Source organism: Oryctolagus cuniculus, chromosome 2 (assembly GCF_051225735.1).
Source record: "Oryctolagus cuniculus isolate XC-2025 breed Fujian yellow rabbit chromosome 2, ASM5122573v1, whole genome shotgun sequence".
NCBI classification, from domain to species: domain Eukaryota; kingdom Metazoa; phylum Chordata; class Mammalia; order Lagomorpha; family Leporidae; genus Oryctolagus; species Oryctolagus cuniculus.
The window spans coordinates 360,483-378,972 of record NC_142868.1 but is presented as its reverse complement, the minus strand read 5'-3'; the positions used below and the strand labels follow the sequence as shown (position 1 = coordinate 378,972).

The following is an 18,490-nucleotide window of genomic DNA, read 5'->3' as shown; positions in this document are numbered from 1 at the left end:
GCAGACACAGCCGCGGGGCGGGGCCAAGCGACCGCCCCGCCCCAGTGCCGCAGGCCCCGCCCCCGGCGCCCCGGCCCCGCCCCGCGCCTGCGCAATCGGCGACGGGGTCGGAAGCGCCGCATCGGCGGCGGCGGCGGCCCCCAGCACGGACCCGGTCCTGCCCTCCGGGCTCGAGCGCTCTGGCCGTGCGGCCGCGATGGCGGCGGCGGCCGAGCCCGGGGCCCGCGCCTGGCCGGCCGGCGGCCCACCACGCCCCGGGGACCCGACCTGCGGCTCCCAGCCGGGCGGCGGAGGGGGCGCGTGCGCGCAGTCGGGGCGCGCGGGCGCCGGACCCCCGGGCCCCGCCGCGCCGGGCCACGGCTTCCGGAAGGTGACGCTCACCAAGCCCACCTTCTGCCACCTGTGCTCCGACTTCATCTGGGGGCTGGCCGGATTCCTGTGCGACGGTGAGCGCCGCCGCCCCCGCTGCCGTGGCGCCCCCCGGACGGGCCCGGCGGCGGCAGGGTCTCGGCGCGCCGCACTGCGGTGCCGCGGACAGGATCCGGCCTCTGCCGGCGCCGCGCCGTAGCCCTGCGCCGGGTCCTCCTGCCTGCGGGTGCTCCCGGGGTGGGCTCTCTTCTGGCCGCCTCCTTCGGGCAGGCAGGCCGGGCCTGGGACCCCTGCCCGCCGCGTGGACGGCGCTGCAGGCCAGCGCCCGCCGAGGAGGCCGGCCCGTGCCGCAGAGATGAGTGCTGGTCCTGGGCCCCGGGTCGCACCAGCTGTTCTGGGCGGCTGGCGGGAGGGCCACCCTGTGTCCGCGTCAGAGCCCTGCCTGCCCCGGACGGGTCGAGCGCGGACCCCGCCAGGGCCGGGCTTGAGGCTGCGGCAGGCACAGGGGGAGAGGGGGTGAGGGTCAGAGAGCAGCCAGCTTTCCTGCGGGTGTGGCTGCAGGTGTGGGCCTGGGAGAGGCCGCGGCGCCCAGCCGGGGCGTGGAGCACTGTCCCCGGGCAGGGGAGGCTGGGCCGCGCCTGCCGCACCGCCCTCTGGGTGCAGCCCTGAGAGTGAGAACTCCAGCACCTGGGTGGTCAGGACCGGCGAGGGCCCCTGGGACAGCTGCCTGTCTGGACCTGGGCTGCGTGGGCAGTGTGCACCCCTGGCGATGTGGGGGGTGTGGCCCTCCTGTCCCGGCCCTGGGTGGCCCGCCAGGGGCTGCCCGCCCTCCTGTGCATCTGCTGACCCACTCGTGGGGACCGTGGAGTGCACACCTGGCGCTCAGGGCCACCGTGCGGCAGGTGCAGGGGCACGGATGGGGGACGGAAGGGTGTTCCTGACCGCGGAGATGCAGGGAGAGTGGGCGTGTGGGCGGGGCCTCTGGTGGGGTGGCGGGAAGAGGCCGACTAAAGGGGGCTCTGCTTCCGCAGTCTGCAACTTCATGGCCCACGAGAAGTGCGTGAAGCGCGTGAAGAGCCCGTGCTCCAGTGTTGCCCCGAGCAGGGTCCGGGTGAGTGGGGCGGGGTCCCAGGCCTGAGGCCGGGCTGCCCTGAGAGCGGAGTGGGGCAGGGGTCACCGACCTGCCCTCTGTCCGCGTGGGGTGGCTGCAAGCCGGCAGCAGGAGGACCCTGGGGGTGCGCACCCTGGTCCAGCAGACGCTGCCACTGGGGTTGGGGGACAGTGGGCAGAGGGTATGGGTCTCCAGGGTCAGGTCCCAGGCTGCCTGTGAGCCGCAGGTGTCTCGTGTGACACGCCCACTCTTGGGGCTGGAGGGGGCCTTGACCATCAGCCCCTCTGCCGGGCTGTGGGTGCCCAGGCCCTGGGGGGCGGGGCTTCCCATCTGGGGGTGGTGGCCAGAGTTCCGGGAGGGCTGAGGGGGCCGGGACTGGAGACTGCCGCAGCCCCACCCTCCATGACTGGCCGGCCACACCCCATCCGCCCCGGGGGCTGCAGGCAGGGCCCAGGCAGGATGGTGGGAGTGGTGCGGGGTGGGGGTGGGGGGTGATGGGGGGGTGAGGGAAGTGAGGCCGGAGGCGCACCTGCCTCCAAGCCGTCCGCCTCTAAGGCCTGTTCTTTTGTGGACCACCTGACCTGCAGGTGCAGGTGTGTGCAGGGGGACCCAGGACGCCGGCTCCCGTGGTGACCACCATGGGGTCCTCCCCGGACACGTTCTGGGACTGTAGCTTCTGGAGTTGATTTTAGTGTTCTCTGCTAAAGTTAAAAAACGTGTGTGTAATACACACATGATGGAAAATTGAGATTATAAATATTTTTGTTTATTTGAGAGGCAGAGTTACAGACGGGGGGTGGGTAGAGAGAGAGGTCTTCCATCTGCTGGTTCACTCCCCAGGTGGCTGCAACGGCCCCAGCTGGGCCGATCTGGAGCCAGGAGCTTCTTCCGGGTCTCCCACGTGGGTGCAGGGCCCAAGGGCTTGGGCCATCTTCTACTGCTTTCCCAGGCCACAGCAGAGAGCTGGATGGGAGGTGGAGCAGCCGGACTCTAACCAGAGCCCACGTGGGATGCCGGCACTGCAGTTGGAAGCTTAGCCCATTATGCCACAGCGCCGGCCCATGAGACTATTTAAAAAAGAGAAAACTGTCTGTTTTGATGCACCCAGTCACCATCTGCCGTGCACATTTAAAAAAATATTTAATTCGTTTAAAAGGCAGAGTGACAAAGTGATAGGGACACGCTAGACATCCGCTGCTCCTCATGCCTGGAATCTTCTGGCAAAGCCAGGAGAGGGAACCCATCCTGGTCTCTCGGCGGGAGGGGCCCAGTGCTCCCAGGCTGCCCTCAGTCAGCAGGAAGTGCAGGGCGGCTGGGAGGCTGGGACTTGAACCGGGCACTGTGTGTGTGCACGTGCGTGCGCACGCGGGCCCGTGTTCCAAGTGGAGCTTAAAGGCTGGCCCACCAGGCCTGCCCCCTGCTGGACACCTGTCACCTCCCTGGTGGCCGTCAGTCGCCAGGTGCAGGATGGCGCCTGGGGGTGTGGGCGCTGCCTTGGGTGGCCCCGCTGTCCGCCGGCTCCAGGGTTGCGGTGTGTGTGTGGGGGGTGGACAGCTGGGCGCAGGCGAGGGCACCGCCCCAGCCGCACCTGAGGCCTCGCCACACCCCCGACCCGACAGGTCCCCGTGGCCCACTGCTTCGGCCCCCGCGGACTCTACAAACGCAAGTTCTGCGCTGTGTGCCGCAAGGGCCTGGAGGCGCCCGCGCTGCGCTGTGAAGGTACCGCCCGCGAGCCGCGGCTGAGGGTCCGGCTGAGGGTCGGGACCGGCCCAGGCAGAGAGGAGGGCGGGGGCAGGGGCGCCGCGAGGCCCTAACCCTGCCCGCCCCCCAGTGTGCGAGCTGCATGTTCACCCCGACTGTGTGCCCTTCGCCTGCAGCGACTGCCGCCAGTGCCACCAGGACGGGCACCTGGACGCCGTGAGTGCCCGGGCCGCGCGGGGGGGGGGCGGCTGGGGCGGGGCGCGCGCTGACCCAGCCCCCTCCCCAGGACTGGCGCCAGCACCACTGGCGGGAAGGGAACCTGTCGCCCGGCGCGCGCTGCGAGGTGTGCAGGAGGACGTGCGGCTCCTCCGACGTGCTGACCGGCGTGCGCTGCGAGTGGTGCGGAGTCCAGGTGGGCGTGGCCGAGGGTGGGGGGCCCTGCGGGCGGGGCCGCGGCGTGGACTTGGCCCTGAGCCCCGCTCTCGGCCGCGCCCCGCAGGCCCACGCTTCCTGCTCCGCGGCGCTCGCCCCCGAGTGCACCTTCGGGCGCCTGCGCTCCGTGCTGCTGCCGCCCGCCTGCGTGCGCCTGCTGTCCCGCAACTTCCGCAAGACGCACTGCTTCCGCGTCGCCGACGCCCCGGAGCCAGGTGGGCGTGGGGTCTGGCGAGGGGTGTGTGGGGGCCGCCCTGGCCCCGCGGCCGCGCAGTGGCAGCTCCTGTGCCTCCGCAGGCGAGGACGATGGCACGGATGCGGGCCCCAGCAAGGAGGCGCCGGCGTCGCCGGAGTCCGGTGAGCACCGTGCCCCACCAGCCGGCTTCACTGGCCCCCAGATCCAGCATCCCGCCCTGGCCCCCGCCTCACGGCTGCGCCCCCCGACCCCCAGGCAAACAGACTCTGAGGGTCTTCGATGGCGATGACGCCCTGAGGAAGAACCACTTCCGGGCGGTCACTGTGCCGCGCGGGGCCAGGAGCGAGGAGGTGCTGGTAAGAGGGAGGGGGCTGCAGCCCCAGTGAGCCCCACGCCCGCCCCACACCTGCCCGCTCTCTGCAGGGGGCGGCGCTGCGGGCCTACTACCTCAGCGAGGACCTGGGTGACTTCCGGCTGCAGCCCCTGCCCCCGGGCCCCCATGCTGGCGATGCTGGGGCCACGGAGGAGGCGGGCAGCTCAGGGCCCCACGAGGCCGCGCCCGGGGCCTGGGTCATCCGAGCCGTGCCCCGGGCCCAGGAGCTCCTCCACGTCTACCCCGGCTGGCCTTGGTGAGAGGTGGTCCCTGCAGGGGTCTGGCGGGCTGAGCGGGAGGGGCCCCTGCTGGAGCTCCTGTCCCCGCAGGGCAGGCGTGGCCCACGTGGCCGTGCTGGTGACCACACAGAGCACGGCCGGGACCGTGACGCAGGAGGCCCTGCAGCTGCTCGGCCGCCAGGTGAGTGCCGGGCCGTCCCTGTGCGTCCTGGGGAGCCGGGCTGGCCGCAGCCCCGCCTCATGCCCTCTGCCCCGCAGGCCGAGGGTCCTGAGAGCTTCCAGCTGGAGGAGGTGCTCATGGACAGCAGGCACGGTGAGCGGTGGCCTGGGCGGGCCTGCCCCCCCCCCCCCGGCAACGCTGCTCCCCGGCCGCTTCCCCCTGGGCCCTCACGGCGGCTGCGTGCCGTGGGCCGGGAGCCCTGTCCCGAGGGCCGTGCTCTCTTGCAGTCCAGCGGACGGTGCTGGCCCACGAGGAGCCCCTGCTTGACCGGCTTCGGGACATCCGGCAGGTCAGTGGCTGTGGACACTGCCTCCACGCCACAGAGAGCGCGCGTATTGTGGGTCACGTGTTCCCTGTGGGTGGGCGGGCAGCCCCTGGTCTCCTCTGGTCTGTCTGATCCCAGTCCAGCCCGCGCGGGGGTGCAGGGGGCCGTGCCGCGGCCCAGCTCCCGTCGCCCGCCTCTCCCCGCAGGCGTCCGTGTGGCAGGGCGGCCAGACGCGGTTCTACGTGAGCGAGAGCAGAGCTGCGGCCCCACGTGTCTCCCTGTTTGTCGGGGGGCTGCCACCTGGCCTATCCCCCCAGGAGTACAGTGACCTCCTGCACGAGGCCATGGCCACCAAAGGTACGACCTGGACCAGCCGCGGCCCCTCTGTCCCCGCACCCCCTGAGCGGAGCTCCTCCCCCGCTGTGCTCACCCCGGCCCTGCCCACGCACCCCTCCCTGACCGTTTCTTGTGGCAGGGACGACCAGGGTGGGGCTGTGGGAGTGGACGCCCTCGGGACAGGGTTGGGCGCGCGGCCCGACCCCTGCCGGGTGTCCACGTGTCCCGACCGCCACCTCCCTTTGCAGCTGCCGTGGTGTCAGTGAGCCACGTCTACGCCTCCCAAGGTGAGCTGGAGTCGGGCGGGGAGCCCTGCATGGCCCTGGGGCCTGACCTCCGTGGGGCGGCTCTGCTGTGGGCTTGCGATAGGCCAGAGCCCCTTCCTGCTGTGGACATGTGCCCCAGGCCCCCAGCCACCCTGCACTGCTCCTGGGCTCCCAGGGGGGCGGACGAGGGCCCACCCCCTCCGTGTGACCGCCGCCGCGGGGTGCTGCCCTGAGCTGCAGCGTCTGTCGCAGGCGCCGTGGTGCTGGACATAGGCTGCTTTGCCGAGGCCGAGCGGCTGTACATGTTGGTCAGGGACACCGCTGTGCGTGGCCGGCCGCTGACGGCGCTGGTGCTCCCAGAAGTGCTGGTGAGTGGACGAGTGGACGGCCCCAGGGGCTCCTCATGGCCCAGGGTCAGTGCCTGTGTAAGGCGTCTGCCCTGTGAGGAGGACTGGGCACGGCACCCGTGGCATGGCGGGGTCTCTGCCGTGGCCGCGAGTCTGCGCGCTCCTGGACTCTGCCCGTTCCATGCCTGTGGCTGCCTCTGGTCAGGAGCTGAAACTCCTTGACTTTGGACTTCACCTTCGAGACCAGACGGTGCCCTGGTGGACAAGGCAGGGAGGGTGGGGGTCGTTGGTGGGCACCAGGGATCCCAGGGGAGCCCACATCCCTGCCCTTGTCTGCACAGCTGGGCTGCGCCCACCCTGGCGCCCCCAGCTCCCTTCCCGCCTGGCCCTGCCCAGGTTAGAACAGGTGGCCATCCCCATCCCCAAGGACGTGAGAATGCAGCTGCTGTAGCCCTGGCGCCGGAGCCCAGCCCCACCTGCTCTGGGCAGTGCCGGGTGCGAGCCGACACCGCTTTGTCCTGGCCGCCACCTGCCCTGGGGTCAAGGGGCACTGAGCCCGCCCTGCGTCTGCACCCCGGGGAGATGGGGTTTGTGCCACAGCTCCCGTGAATCGAGGGCTGCCCCGGCTGTGTGTGGCACTGGCGGCTTCCTGCGGGGCAGGCCTGGTCTAGCCGGCCATGCCAGGCAGGGCTTCCCAGGGCCTGAGCAGTCATGGTGGGCACTGCTCCGAGCTCCAGCGGCTGGGGGTGCCCCCTAGGGGAAGTGTGGAGCTTTGACAGGCCCCCCGGGAAGGGGCCGGGGTAGGGAGCTGGGGGAAACAGCTGACCCAGGCCCCGTCCTAACGTGGGCCCTGCCTCGCAGCACACAAAGCTGCCCTCAGACTGCCGCCCCCTGCTGGTATTCGTGAACCCCAAGAGTGGGGGCCTCAAGGGCCGGGACCTGCTCTGTAGCTTCCGGAAGCTGCTGAACCCTCACCAGGTCTTCGAACTGACCAACGGGGGGCCCCTTCCAGGGTGAGTCAGGCCCACTGCGAGCCAGCAGGGTTTCTCCCGGCAGGGTTGGAGAGGAGGGGCCGTAGGGCAGGGGCCTGTGGGCGGCCGGCAGGGGGGGACGCTGCTCTCCTGCTGCAGGCTGCACCTCTTCTCCCGGGTGCCGAGCTTCCGGGTGCTGGTGTGCGGTGGAGACGGCACAGTGGGCTGGGTGCTCGCCGCCCTGGAAGAGACGCGGCACCGGCTGGCCTGCCGGGAGCCTTCCGTGGCCATCTTGCCGCTGGGCACAGGTAGGGGCAGCCGCCGCGCCACCGTTTCCTTGGTGCCCATCCCTGCCCGGGGCTGTGGCATGCAGTGTTGCCTGGTACCCGCTGTGTTCCAGGGAATGACCTGGGCCGGGTGCTGCGCTGGGGCGCGGGCTACAGCGGCGAGGACCCCCTGTCTGTGCTGGTGTCCGTGGACGAGGCAGACGCCGTACTTGTGGACCGCTGGACCATCCTGCTGGATGCCCAGGAGGCTGGCAGTGGGCAGGACAGCGTGGTGGAGCTGGAGCCCCCCAAGGTACCAGAGCAGCCCTGACAGCCTTCCACGCTCTCCAGGCCCCCGGGCGCCCTCCGTTGGGTGGGGCGGCCCTGTCCACAGGCGGGGAAGTGCGAGGTGCTGGGGCTGGCGGGTCCTGGAGAGTCCCTTGTTCCCAGATTGTGCAGATGAGTAACTACTGTGGCATTGGCATCGATGCCGAGCTCAGCCTGGACTTCCACCAGGCACGGGAGGAGGAGCCTGGCAAGTTCACAAGCAGGTATCGGGGGCCGCCTGGTGAGGGCACGCTCCCCGGGAGCCGCTGGCTGGGACGGGCAGGGGCCGCCTGGTGAGGGCACGCTCCCCGGGGAGCCACTGGCTGGGATGGCACGCTCCCCGGGAGCCGCTGGCTGGGCCAGCAGGAGCTGCCGCTGGTTGAGTGCACACTCCCTGGGGAGCTGCTGGCTGGGACGGGCAGGGGGCGGGCAGGGGCCGCCTGGTGAGGGCACGCTCCCCGGGAGGCGCTGGCTGGGACGGGCAGGGGGCGGGCAGGGGCTGCCGCCTGGTGACGGCAGCCGCATCCCTGGGCAGGTTCCACAACAAGGGTGTGTATGTGCGCGCTGGGCTGCACAAGATGAGCCAGGTGCGCAGCCTGCACAAGGAGATCCGGCTGCAGGTGGAGCAGCAGGAGGTGGAGCTGCCCAGCCTCGAGGGCCTCATCTTCATCAACATCCCCAGGTGGGAGGGGCTGGCTGCCCAGAGTGGCCTGGGGCAGGGAGCAGGTGCCCCGAGGCCGCCTGACCCTCGTGCCTGGCCTTCCTCTCGGGGCAGCTGGGGCTCGGGGGCCGACCTGTGGGGCTCTGACAGCGACTCCAGGTTCGAGAAGCCGCGCATGGACGACGGGCTGCTGGAGGTGGTGGGCGTGACGGGAGTTGTGCACATGGTGAGTGCCGAGGGAGCCGACTGGGTGGCCCTCCCGGTGGCCGTGGGCCCTGCTCAGCCTGCCCCTCCCGCTGCCGCACAGGGCCAGGTCCAGGGCGGGCTGCGCTCTGGAATCCGCATCGCCCAGGGCTCCTACTTCCGCGTCACACTCCTCAAGGCCACTCCCGTGCAGGTGGATGGCGAGCCCTGGGTCCAGGCTCCCGGGCACATGATCATCTCTGCCGCGAGCCCCAAGGTGTGTGGGTGCAGGCGGTGCTGGGGTTGGCTGGCTGCCCGTGTTCAGGGCCCGTGGGTGGTGCCGGGTCCCCAGGCTGCAGGCCTGCCCTCTCAGCCTGGTCCCGACCCCACCCCGTGACAGGTCCACATGCTGAGGAGGGCCAAGCAGAAGCCCAGGAGGCCGGGCACCTCCAGGGACGCCGGCACAGACGCTGGGCCTGCCCCCGAGAGCGGCCCCAAGTAGGGGTGGACACAGGAGCGTCTGCGCCCACCCTGGCTTCCGTCTGCAGGCGGGACACGTGGCGGCAGCCCCTCCCCGGTGTGTGGAAGAGCCCCACCCTTGCCCACTTGTGTCACGGGACAGCTGCTGGGCCTAGGGGCAGGCAGGCAGTCTGGCCCCAGCTGGGGTCAGGGTGTTGCGCGGAAGGGAGGTGCCGCTCCTGCTGAGCCCCCCCACCTCCAAGCCCCTCCTGCTGGGCGGCGCTGCTGCAGGCCGTGCTCTGGCCTGGCACACACCGGCCTCTGCCAGGTCCCACCCAGAGGGAGGGTCCGCCATGCCTTGTCACTACAGATGGTGGCCTGGGCCATGGGTGGCAATGGTCCTGTGCTTCTGGCCAGGCTCTGCCCACTCTGAGGCCCAGAGGGCCCCATCAGGCTGGGTGGGTCTGGGGGCCGAGCGCCCTCAGGCCCCCCGCAGCACTTTGCACAGGGGTGTGGTCTCTGCTCACTGCGCCCCCCTCCGGGCCTGTGCAGCGACCCACCTCCCACGTGGGGTGCACTTACAGGCACCCCGGCTGGATGAGGGCCTTCCTGCCTCAGACTCCGAGGAGCCACCCACGTGGGGTGTCCCAAGGGCCAAGTGTTTCCTGCAGTGGGCATGGCCCAGGCTGTGCTGCTGGGGGGGCGCGGCCCTGGGTGCTACTAGGCCCGAGTCCCCTCCTGCTTCTGCCAAAACCACAGGCCAGTGCGTCGCGTCGGCTGCGTGGTCTCAGCGTGCACGCCTCGCCTGTCTCCATCACCTGCAGTCTTGGGGACGGGTGGTTCTGTGCAAGCCCTGGTGTTGGTCTGTGGGCTGCGCCCTGGTGATCTGTCCTCTGTGTTTGCCCCGCTGGGGCTGTGGCCCTGGCGCACGGGCCCCTCCCTGTGAGCTGTTGTCTACCTGAATGTAACAGTAACTTAAATCCGGGACAGACAGCCGGGTACACCTGCCTGCGGAGTTCTGGCCTTTTGTCCGGCGGCTGACATGGGGCGGGGGCTGGGCACGCAGGGGGACAGCCAGGGCAGGTGGCCCCTTGCCGCCTTCCTGCCTGACAGCGGGGCCGAGTCTGTCGGGAGTGGGCACCCCGAGGCTGCAAGCTGAGTGTGAGCAGCCTTCGCCTGCAGGCCCCGGCACGGGCAGGTGCCTCCACCCAGCCCCCTCGCGCCCTGGTGGCGGCTGGGTCAGGGAGGATGGGTGTCCTGGAACTCCTCGCGCTGCAGACAGTGAACAGTGCGCGTGCTCAGACGAGAACATGGTATTTCCACAAAGAAAGTAAAGCCCAGGCCTCGCGCGAGTGCAGCCTGCTGCCCGGAGCCCCCTCCATCCTGGGTGGGCTGGGTGCTAGCAGGGCGCAGGCAGCAGAGGCGACTGCATGTCGGCGTTGGCGTCGGCCCCGCCCAGGGGGCCCCGTTGGGGACGGGCCAGGCCCCGCAGGCCCCGCAGGCCGGCCAGCGCCAGTCGCAGGAGGAGGCGCAGCAGCAGGAAGCCGCAGGGCACGGCGATCTGCGTGAGGTGGAAGATGAAGGTGCTGAAGCGGCTCAGCAGGCAGGTGGCCGCGAAGGCCAGCAGGCTGGTGCAGGGGTACAGCGCCAGCTTGGCCAGCATGAACGTGTGCTCCGGGCCCCCGAAGCGCACGGCCGGCCGCAGCGTCTCTGCCTCGCGCAGCAGGGCCGCCGTCCAGATGGCAACCTGGAAGATGCTGGCCAGGAAGATGATGGCGCAGCTGAGGCGCACGCGCTCCAGCTCGTCACGCGGCTGCCGGGCGAAGGCGGAGGTCTGCTGGTAGGCCAGGGGCAGGCCACCCACGAAGGCCAGCGAGAGCGCGTTGAGCAGCCCCATGGCACCCGTGGCCTTGCGCACGTGCAGGAACAGCGAGTGGTGGGTGAACCAGAGCAGGCCCACGGTGGCGAAGGAGCCGAAGTAGGCCAGGAAGCGCGGCCCGCGGGCGCCCAGCGCAGCCAGCAGGCTGCCGCCGAAGTCCGAAGCCACGGCCTTGGGGTCCGGGACGCTGTCTGCACTGGGGGTGTGAACACACACGATTGGCTGCGGCCCACGCGGCCCGACGGTCTCAGACTCCACTGGGCACTGAGTGTTCACATCCAGTCAGAGCTGCCGTGTTCTGTGCTAAGTGACGGCCCTGGGCTGGACCTGACGGGGGAGGGCCGGGGAGACCCTGGGGCAGCCTCCCTCAGCCGAAGCTCTGGGGGTGCCCACTGCCTGGTGGGTGCAAAGGCAGCCTTCTAGAATGATCTAAGCCCAGGCCTTAGGGGTCAGGAACTGAGGAGCCTCTGCTTCTGGTTTTGAAACTTCACAAATCAGCACAGTGCTACAGAACACTGGGACCCGGGCTCACCCTGCACACAAATCAGCACAGTGCTACAGAACACTGGGACCCGGGCTCACCCTGCACACAAATCAACACAGTGCTACAGGAGAACACTGGGACCCGGGCTCACCCTGCACACACAGGGCAAAGAGCAGCCGAAGTCCAGCCGCGGGCACACACCCAGGAGGGGCTGAAATACAGCCGTGGGTGCACACACCCAGGAGGGGCTGAAATACAGCCATGGGCGCACACACATCCAGGAGGGGCTGAAATGCAGCCGTGGGCGCACACACCCAGGAGGGGCTCAAGTCCAGCCGCAGGCGCACACACACCCAGGAGGGGCTGAAATACAGCCGTGGGCGCACACACCCAGGAGGGGCTGAAATACAGCTGCGGGCGCACACACCCAGGAGGGGCTGAAATGCAGCCGTGGGAGCACATGGGGACACGACGTGGGTGGGGGCCGCGGCTGCTGCACTCAGAGGCAGGTCCTGCGGCAGAGACCCAGCGGGGAGTGGGGTGCAGCACAGGTCCCAGGAGAGGTGCCCACGCCCCAGCCATGCAGGCTGGGGGGCCGCTCCTGGGAGCTCTGCCTTCTGGGGTGGCACTGAGACCACAGACTGAGACAAAGCAGCGCTGGTGGATGGGGCGGGGCCTCACCAGATGTCCAGGATGAGGAGGGTGGCCACGATGGCGTAGACGCCGTCGCTGAAGGCTTCCACCCGCTCCTTGCTGAGGGGCTCATGCAGGTCCAAGGTGATGAGCTCGACAGGGTGAGCCGTGGGCTCCGTGCGGCCTGTGGGCGAACCAGGGGGTGGAGCTGGCCGGCAGCACTGCTGCTCCTTCCCCGGAGGGGCCCGCTGTGCTCACGCAGGTGCCCCTGCTCTGGCGCCCCAGCCCTGGCTGAGGACCCAGCGTCCACCTACCCATGAGCCTGTCTTTGCACCAGCTGGCGGCCTTGCTGACGTAAGGGAGGAAGACGACGGATGCCATCAGCAGATACGACTGTGGGCAGATGTGACAGGTGAGGGTCTGTCTGCAGGGGCAGGGGTGCCCAGGACTCCCGCCTGAAGCAGCCTGCCGCAAGGGGGCAGCACGAGCAGCAGAGGAAACGCAGGGCTGCCTCCTGCACCGGGAGGGCTCGGACAGCAGGGGGCCTTTGCCAGCCGCGTGCCTGAGGACTCGGAATGCAGAGAACACTGGCTGAGGAATGACCAGAGCCATGCAGACGGCAAAGTGGCACATGCAGAGAGCCAGGGAAATGTGAGTCAAAGCCACCGCGAGACCCCTCAGCCGGCCAGGAGGCCCAGGGTCACCCACGGAGGAAAACCTGTGGCCTGCATGGGTGGGCAGCGGCTGCAGCTCCTCCTCCAGTTACACACACAGCTGCCACAGGCCCCCACTCCCCCCGAGTGCACGCTCACAGCAGGGTCACAGCTGCCACGAGGCAGAACCCACGCGATGAACCATCGCCGGGCACCCCAGAAGGCAGGCAGTGCTGACGGCCGCAGCATGCTGTCTTGGAAGCACAGCGAGTTCAATGAGCCAGGCACCTGGTGCCGCCCTTCTCAGCTGTATCTGTGAAAAACCACAGCAAGCTGCCCACAGGGGTGGGAGCTACCGCCTAGGACAGGCTGTAGTGCAGCAGCTGGGGCCGCATCGCACTGCCAAGGCCCCAAGTGCCACTCATCTGCTCACTGTCCAAGCTGTCACGATGAAACCGGGGAGGGCGAAGGGCCAGAGCGGGTGGGCTTCCGGGTCCTCACTCTGCTCCGGGACTGCCCAGCCCTGCAGGCTCAGCGCCCTGGGCCCCACATCCTGCCCGTCATCACGGCCCTGCCTACGTGGCCCCAACCAGGGGTTGCTACGGTCTGAGCATCACAGTGAGCACATCAGGTTCACCGTGCAGAAGGGCAGCGCAAGCCCCCAGCTGTGCTTGTCATCTGGTTTTCCATGCCCTGAGCAAGCACCACATGCCAGGGGAGGCATCGCCCTGTGCAGGGCAGGCAGCGTGTGGCCCCACGACAGAGCCAGGAGCCCCAGGGGACACTGAAGCAGGACGTCCTAGCACAAGGGGGTGGAGGGTCTGGCCCTGGCCGTGCCCACCCAAGGGTGGGAAGGTGAGGGCTGGGGCCAGGCTTGGCTGGGGGGCGGCGCAGCTGTGGAGTCAGCCCTGGACGCAGGAAGCCCAAGTGTGCAGTTGAGGAGGAGAGCGGGGAGAGCAGAGCTGGCCACTGTGCACCAGTGGGCAAGGCGGCCTTTGCGGCCACAGACCCCTGCCTCTGGTTCCCCCTCTTACTCATCACAGAGCTTCCTCCTCAGTGTACTGGCTACGGGGGACCCTCCCCTGGACGCACTGACCGAGGGTCCCCTGCTGTGCCCATCGACTCCTGTCAGGGAGCCTTGGGCAGGCCAGTGCCACGTGCAGGGAAGAGGCGCCTCAGTGACTGGGGACCGTGGTGCCTGCTCACTGTCCGGCCCCAACTCCACCCTGCTGGCTGCTGGCCACACTGTGCTCCTTGCCCGTGGGCCTAGGGCAGGGTGTGCTACACCCCTCCTGCCAGCGGGAGGGGGCACTTGCAGCCCCCCAGGCCTCTTCCTGTCTCTCAAGCACAGAGCCAGCACCGTGGCCAGTGGCCACTGCCCTCAGGCTAACAGCGTGATGCCCACCTTTCTTCCAGGGCTGTGGTCAGAGGCTGCCAACGGCACTCTGCCTGGTCGTGGCCCAGCATGGGTACCCAGACACCCGACCCAGCCTCACTGGGCCTCTGCTCCCAGCGATCCCACAGCAGTGGCATACAGGCCCCTGCCACACGTGGCCACCTGATTGCTCTTCATTCACTTCCCACAATTCTCAGGCCGCTCTGAGGCTAAGCTCTGTTTATCCGGCGGCACGGCAGTGAGTGGGCAGCCTGACCGCTTCCTCGTCAACTCTGCAGCAGCTGCCCTGGGCTCCCCCTCCCGCTGGCTACAGTGACTTCTCACGGCTATGGAGACAAGCTGAGGGCCCGTGCTGTGGCACGGCTGGTGTCCTGCACTGGAGCGCCAGTTCAGTCCTAGCTGCTCTGGTTCTGATCCACTCCCCCGATGCATCTGGAGGGCAGAAGACAGCCACGTCCTTGACCCTCACGTGGGAGACCAGGACGGAGATTCTGGCTCCCGGCTTTGGCCTGGCCCTGCCCCGGCTGCTGTGGACTTCTAGGGAGTGAACCAGAGGGTGGACGCTCTGTCTCCTGTCAGTCTTTTGAATCTTTTAAAGAAATGAGCTGCTGGCTGTAGGAAGCCGTGTTGGCCTTGGGCTCTGCGGCTGGGCAGAGGCGGGGAAGCCGCCTTGGCTTCTCTGGCCCGGTGCTGTGCCGAGGGTGGGCGCTGGGGCAGCCTCGCTCCCCTGCACCTGCACCCAACGCTGCCTCTCCACGAGCAGCCAGGCTCTCCCGTCTTCTCCACTTCCTGCTCCTGGTGCGGGTGGGCGAAGTGTTTCTGGAACCTTCTCCCTCTCCAAGCATCCTCTGGGCCTGCTGGCAGTGGCTGCCTGTGGTCCAGGTGATGCTGCGCCCACCCCTGCACCTTGCTCCTGGCAGGGCTTCCGGATTCCCCGTCTGATGGCCGCCACCTCTATCCCTCACTTCTGCGACTTGACAGCTTCACCACCACGGTGGCCACGCGTGCTGTTTGTCCGCGGCATGCTGGGTCCCTAGGGGCCTCCGTGGATGCTCCTGGGTAGAGCCCTGCCCGCCCACCCTGTGTGCTGGACTCGGGGCTGTGCCAGCACTCACCGCGGGAAAGAAGAAGAGGGAGAAGACGGCCGCAAGCAGGCAGAGCACTGGGCCACGGAGAATGATGCGCAGGACCTGCCGCCTGCACAGGGCCCTGTGGGCGGAGCACTGGATCTGCGGGCTCAGCAGGTGCGGGAAGTAGAAGGCGTATCCCACAATCAGTGCCTGGGGGAGAGGCAGGCTACAGGAGGGCCCCGGGCTGCCTGACAGGTGCCTACAAAGGTGTCGGGACCCCAGGGGTGACAGGACCCCCACTGTGCTCCCGCCAACCCCCCCACCTGTGGCCAGCACATCCTGTGTGTGCGTGGGCAGGGCCCAGGCTCCTTGTGACAGAAGGGTCAGCACCCAGCACGGCTCCCAGGGCACACGGATGCCCACACACGCCCGGGGGAGGGGGCTGCACACCTGCACTACTCCGATGGTGATCACACAGACACAGAACAGGAAGATGCCCAGGGCCACGTTGGGGAAGGTCACCATTAGAGAGAACTGTCCAAAAAATCCCAAAACCAAGGAGTCACCAGGGCCCCAGGGCCTGGTAGTGAGTGCACAGTGTGCGGGTGGCAGGTCTGTCCATGGCCCGCATGGGGGCCACTCGGGCCTCTGGAGTCAGAAGGTCACCAGCTGCCGGGGCGTCCTGACCCCAGTCCTCGGCGTGTGTGGGCCAGCGCCTCCATCAGGAGCTGTGAGGATCTGGCGCTTACGGCTTTTGTGGCCTGCACAGCGGAGCGAGCAGTGACCAGGCCTGGGGAGCAGCCATGCTGGGTGTGGGAGCCACATGTGGCAGTGGGTCGGGGTGCCCTCCTGGTGGTTTCTGTCTCTGGGAGGCCCCTCCTCGGTGGGCCCACGAGTCTCTCCCTCTTTGCCTGGACCCAGGCCACCCAGCAGGTGTGAGTCTGGCTGGGGCAGTGTGCGTACTGGCCACCACTCACCGTGTACGGCAGGAAGGTGATGGTCATCATGCAGGCCTGGAGGAGAGGGGAAGCCATGGTCAGCACATGGGCTGGGCGGAGGAAGGCAGGGGGCCGCTGCAGGAGAGCCCTGCGGTGCCGCTGCCCCGAGGGCTGGGCTGGCGAGGGTCAGTCTGTCTCAGACCTGCTGCCTGCCTGCGGCAGTGGAGGGGGCACGCAGGTGCTGTGCCTGGTGGGGGCAGGTGCTGTCTGGTGGGGTCACTCCTGGGGAGTGAGTGGGTGGGGGCAGGTGCTGTGTCTGGTGGGGTCACTCCTGGGGAGTGAGTGGGTGGGGGCAGGTGCTGTCTGGTGGGGGTCACTCCTGGGGAGTGGGTGGGTGGGGGCAGGTGCTGTCTGGTGGGGTCACTCCTGGGGAGTGAGTGGGTGGGGGCAGGTGCTGTCTGGTGGGGGTCACTCCTGGGGAGTGGGTGGGTGGGGGCAGGTGCTGTCTGGTGGGGTCACTCCTGGGGAGTGGGTGGGTGGGGGCAGGTGCTGTCTGGTGGGGTCACTCCTGGGGAGTGAGTGGGTGGGGGCAGGTGCTGTGTCTGGTGGGGGTCACTCCTGGGGAGTGGGTGGGTGGGGGCAGGTGCTGTCTGGTGGGGGTCACTCCTGGGGAGTGGGTGGGTGGGGGCAGGTGCTGTCTGGTGGGGGTCACTCCTGGGGAGTGGGTGGGTGGGGGCAGGTGCTGTCTGGTGGGGTCACTCCTGGGGAGTGAGTGGGTGGGCAGGTGCTGTGTCTGGTGGGGGTCACTCCTGGGGAGTGGGTGGGTGGGGGCAGGTGCTGTCTGGTGGGGGTCACTCCTGGGGAGTGGGTGGGTGGGGGCAGGTGCTGTCTGGTGGGGTCATTCCTGGGGAGTGGGGGGGCAGGTGCTGTCTGGGTGGAGGAGCTGTGGCAGTCCGTGGGAGGAACTATGGCCTCCTTTCTCCCCTCCATGCAGTGGGATCACAGTAAAACCACTTCCCACTGACGACAGGAACACACTCACCAGGTTGAGCAAAGCAAGTGTGTCGTCTATCTTCCCAACAACCTGGAACAGTCTGACAACCACGGGAGACAGGCAGTCAGCAGGGTTCCCGCTTTCTCGTCACACGCTGGGTGCACACAGACCCATGCCCGCGCGTTCCTGCCACCTCGCTCCGCCGTGGCACACTGCAGCTGCAGAAGCGACCGCACACGCGTGCAGCCCACACGGGGCGGCAGGCTCAGCCTGCACAGCTGGGAGGGCCGGAGGGCGGGCCTGGCTGGGTTCAGCTGAGCCCTGCATGCAGCCCGGGGAGCGTGAGGGTGGCCCCAGGCGTGGGGATGCTGGGGCTTGCTGTGGGCCACATTCCCCCAAGGCGGCAGCTCTGCGCTGCGGGCCGTCTCCTGAGCACGAGTCAGTGCCGAGTTACGGGCGCCCAGCCAGGGGCACAGAGCAGATGCAGGTGCCACAGGGAGGGGCTTCCAAGGAAGAACGAACACACCAAGAGGGCTGGACGGCCGCCGGGCTGCGGTCCAGCTTCTCCCTCCAGCCTGCAGGCCTACTGGGTGCTCCGGACAAGAGACGGGGAGACCCCCACCCAAGTTTCCAAAGTGGGCCACTTGTCACCACAGGAACGCTGCTGAAATGGAGTCTGCCCCTACCACACCAGGGACATGAGCCCTACAGCCCCTCCACCCGCCCTGCTGGTCCTCGGCGGCTGAGGCCTGAGCCTGCACCTGGGTCCTGGGTCCTGGGGTGGAGCCGTCAGGACACAGCACTAGGAGGGTGGGGCCCGGGACGAGATGCACTCAGCGAGTTCCAAGACGAGCTCACCCCTACCTGGTGTGCGCGGCCCAGGCACCGGTCACGATGAGAAACGTCATCAGGTACACGGCAATCCTGGTGGCCAGGAGTCTCTGCATACTCCTGTCAAACTGCTGGGGTCAAAGGGCACAGCCCTCAGAGGCAGCACGCAAGGCAGGGACAGGCCCCAGGAGGCACTTGGGAGGGGTCCTGGTACCCTGCCTTGCTTCCCTGACCACGGCCAGCCCTGCCCTCTGGCCCTGGGCGCCCACATCCACAGCTGTGTTCGGACTCCATGTGGACAGTTCTCAAGGTGCTTCCTCAGCAACAGGCACAGGGCCACGGCAGCAGGCACCCCGGGACCCACGCCACACCGCCACGGGCAGTGCATGGGTGGGGGCAGGTGCTGCCGTGCGGGTCACTCCTGGGAGTGGGTGGGGCAGGTGCTGTCTGGTGGGGTCACTCCTGGGGAGTGGGTGGGGGCAGGTGCTGTCTGGTGGGGGTCACTCCTGGGGAGTGGGTGGGTGGGGGCAGGTGCTGTCTGGTGGGGGTCACTCCTGGGGAGTGGGTGGGTGGGGGCAGGTGCTGTCTGGTGGGGGTCACTCCTGGGGAGTGAGTGGGGGGGCAGGTGCTGTCTGGTGGGGGTCACTCCTGGGGAGTGAGTGGGTGGGGGCAGGTGCAGCATCTGGTGGGGGTCACTCCTGGGGAGTGAGTAGGGGGGGCAGGTACAGTGCCTGGTGGGGGTCATGCCAATGGCAAGCACCGTCCAGGGGTCTTGATGGGGAAGGGACAGGAGTGTACAAGGCCGAGCCACTTCCCCCCCAGGCCCTGTCACTAGGTGAACTTTGTGGGAACACACACAGACCACGGCAGGGCCGCTCGTGGTGTCTCCA

At 68.9% G+C, this 18,490-nt stretch overlaps 2 protein-coding genes across 33 annotated transcripts in view; one reads left to right on the top strand and one right to left on the bottom strand.

Moving 5' to 3' along the window:
* Positions 1 to 95: 95 nt before the first annotated feature.
* DGKQ (diacylglycerol kinase theta) lies at positions 96 to 8,952 on the top strand. 2 transcript variants are annotated; one of them, XM_051840345.3, is made up of 23 exons: positions 96 to 446; positions 1,401 to 1,480; positions 3,100 to 3,199; positions 3,312 to 3,397; positions 3,468 to 3,593; positions 3,681 to 3,828; positions 3,911 to 3,970; positions 4,065 to 4,165; positions 4,233 to 4,438; positions 4,512 to 4,602; positions 4,680 to 4,734; positions 4,869 to 4,930; positions 5,113 to 5,263; positions 5,491 to 5,529; positions 5,761 to 5,876; positions 6,717 to 6,868; positions 6,986 to 7,134; positions 7,227 to 7,405; positions 7,543 to 7,643; positions 7,955 to 8,101; positions 8,195 to 8,306; positions 8,388 to 8,540; positions 8,664 to 8,952. In XM_051840345.3, the coding sequence occupies exons 1-23, from the start codon at positions 197 to 199 to the stop codon at positions 8,763 to 8,765; spliced, it is 2,766 nt and encodes a 921-aa protein (XP_051696305.3). In that variant the 5' UTR covers positions 96 to 196; the 3' UTR covers positions 8,766 to 8,952. The 2 variants fall into 2 exon arrangements, with proteins under 2 accessions (XP_051696305.3, XP_089182984.1); XM_089326858.1 differs by lacking the exons at positions 96 to 446; positions 1,401 to 1,480; positions 3,100 to 3,199; ... (2 more) ...; positions 3,681 to 3,828; positions 3,911 to 3,970 and having other exon boundaries at positions 4,517 to 4,602; positions 8,664 to 8,903.
* Positions 5,896 to 18,490, bottom strand: part of TMEM175 (transmembrane protein 175) — a 25,819-nt gene continuing 13,224 nt past the window's right edge. For 2 of the 31 annotated variants that reach the window (XM_051840347.3, XM_051840348.3), the window contains 8 exons: positions 17,634 to 17,731; positions 16,818 to 16,869; positions 15,815 to 15,850; positions 15,288 to 15,371; positions 14,883 to 15,047; positions 12,033 to 12,111; positions 11,767 to 11,902; positions 10,021 to 10,797 (listed from right to left, as the gene is read on the bottom strand). In XM_051840347.3, the coding sequence (XP_051696307.3) occupies positions 10,122 to 10,797; positions 11,767 to 11,902; positions 12,033 to 12,111; positions 14,883 to 15,047; positions 15,288 to 15,371; positions 15,815 to 15,850; positions 16,818 to 16,869; positions 17,634 to 17,731 (1,326 nt within the window). In that variant the 3' untranslated portion in view covers positions 10,021 to 10,121. Of the gene's footprint in view, positions 6,111 to 10,020; positions 10,798 to 11,766; positions 11,903 to 12,032; positions 12,112 to 14,882; positions 15,064 to 15,287; positions 15,372 to 15,814; positions 15,851 to 16,817; positions 16,988 to 17,633; positions 17,732 to 18,490 lie in introns of those variants that run through there. The other 29 variants (XM_051840353.3, XM_070067938.2, XM_070067942.2 and 26 more) reach the window with 26 other exon arrangements.

Excerpts from the sequence above, each read along its gene's own strand:
- DGKQ (XM_051840345.3), top strand. The coding sequence starts at position 197 with ATGGCGGCGGCGGCCGAGCCCGGGGCCCGCGCCTGGCCGGCCGGCGGC. Across the intron at positions 7,406-7,542 it reads TGGAGCTGGAGCCCCCCAAG|ATTGTGCAGATGAGTAACTA; the intron begins GTACCAGAGCAG and ends CCTTGTTCCCAG. Across the intron at positions 8,102-8,194 it reads ATCTTCATCAACATCCCCAG|CTGGGGCTCGGGGGCCGACC; the intron begins GTGGGAGGGGCT and ends CTCTCGGGGCAG.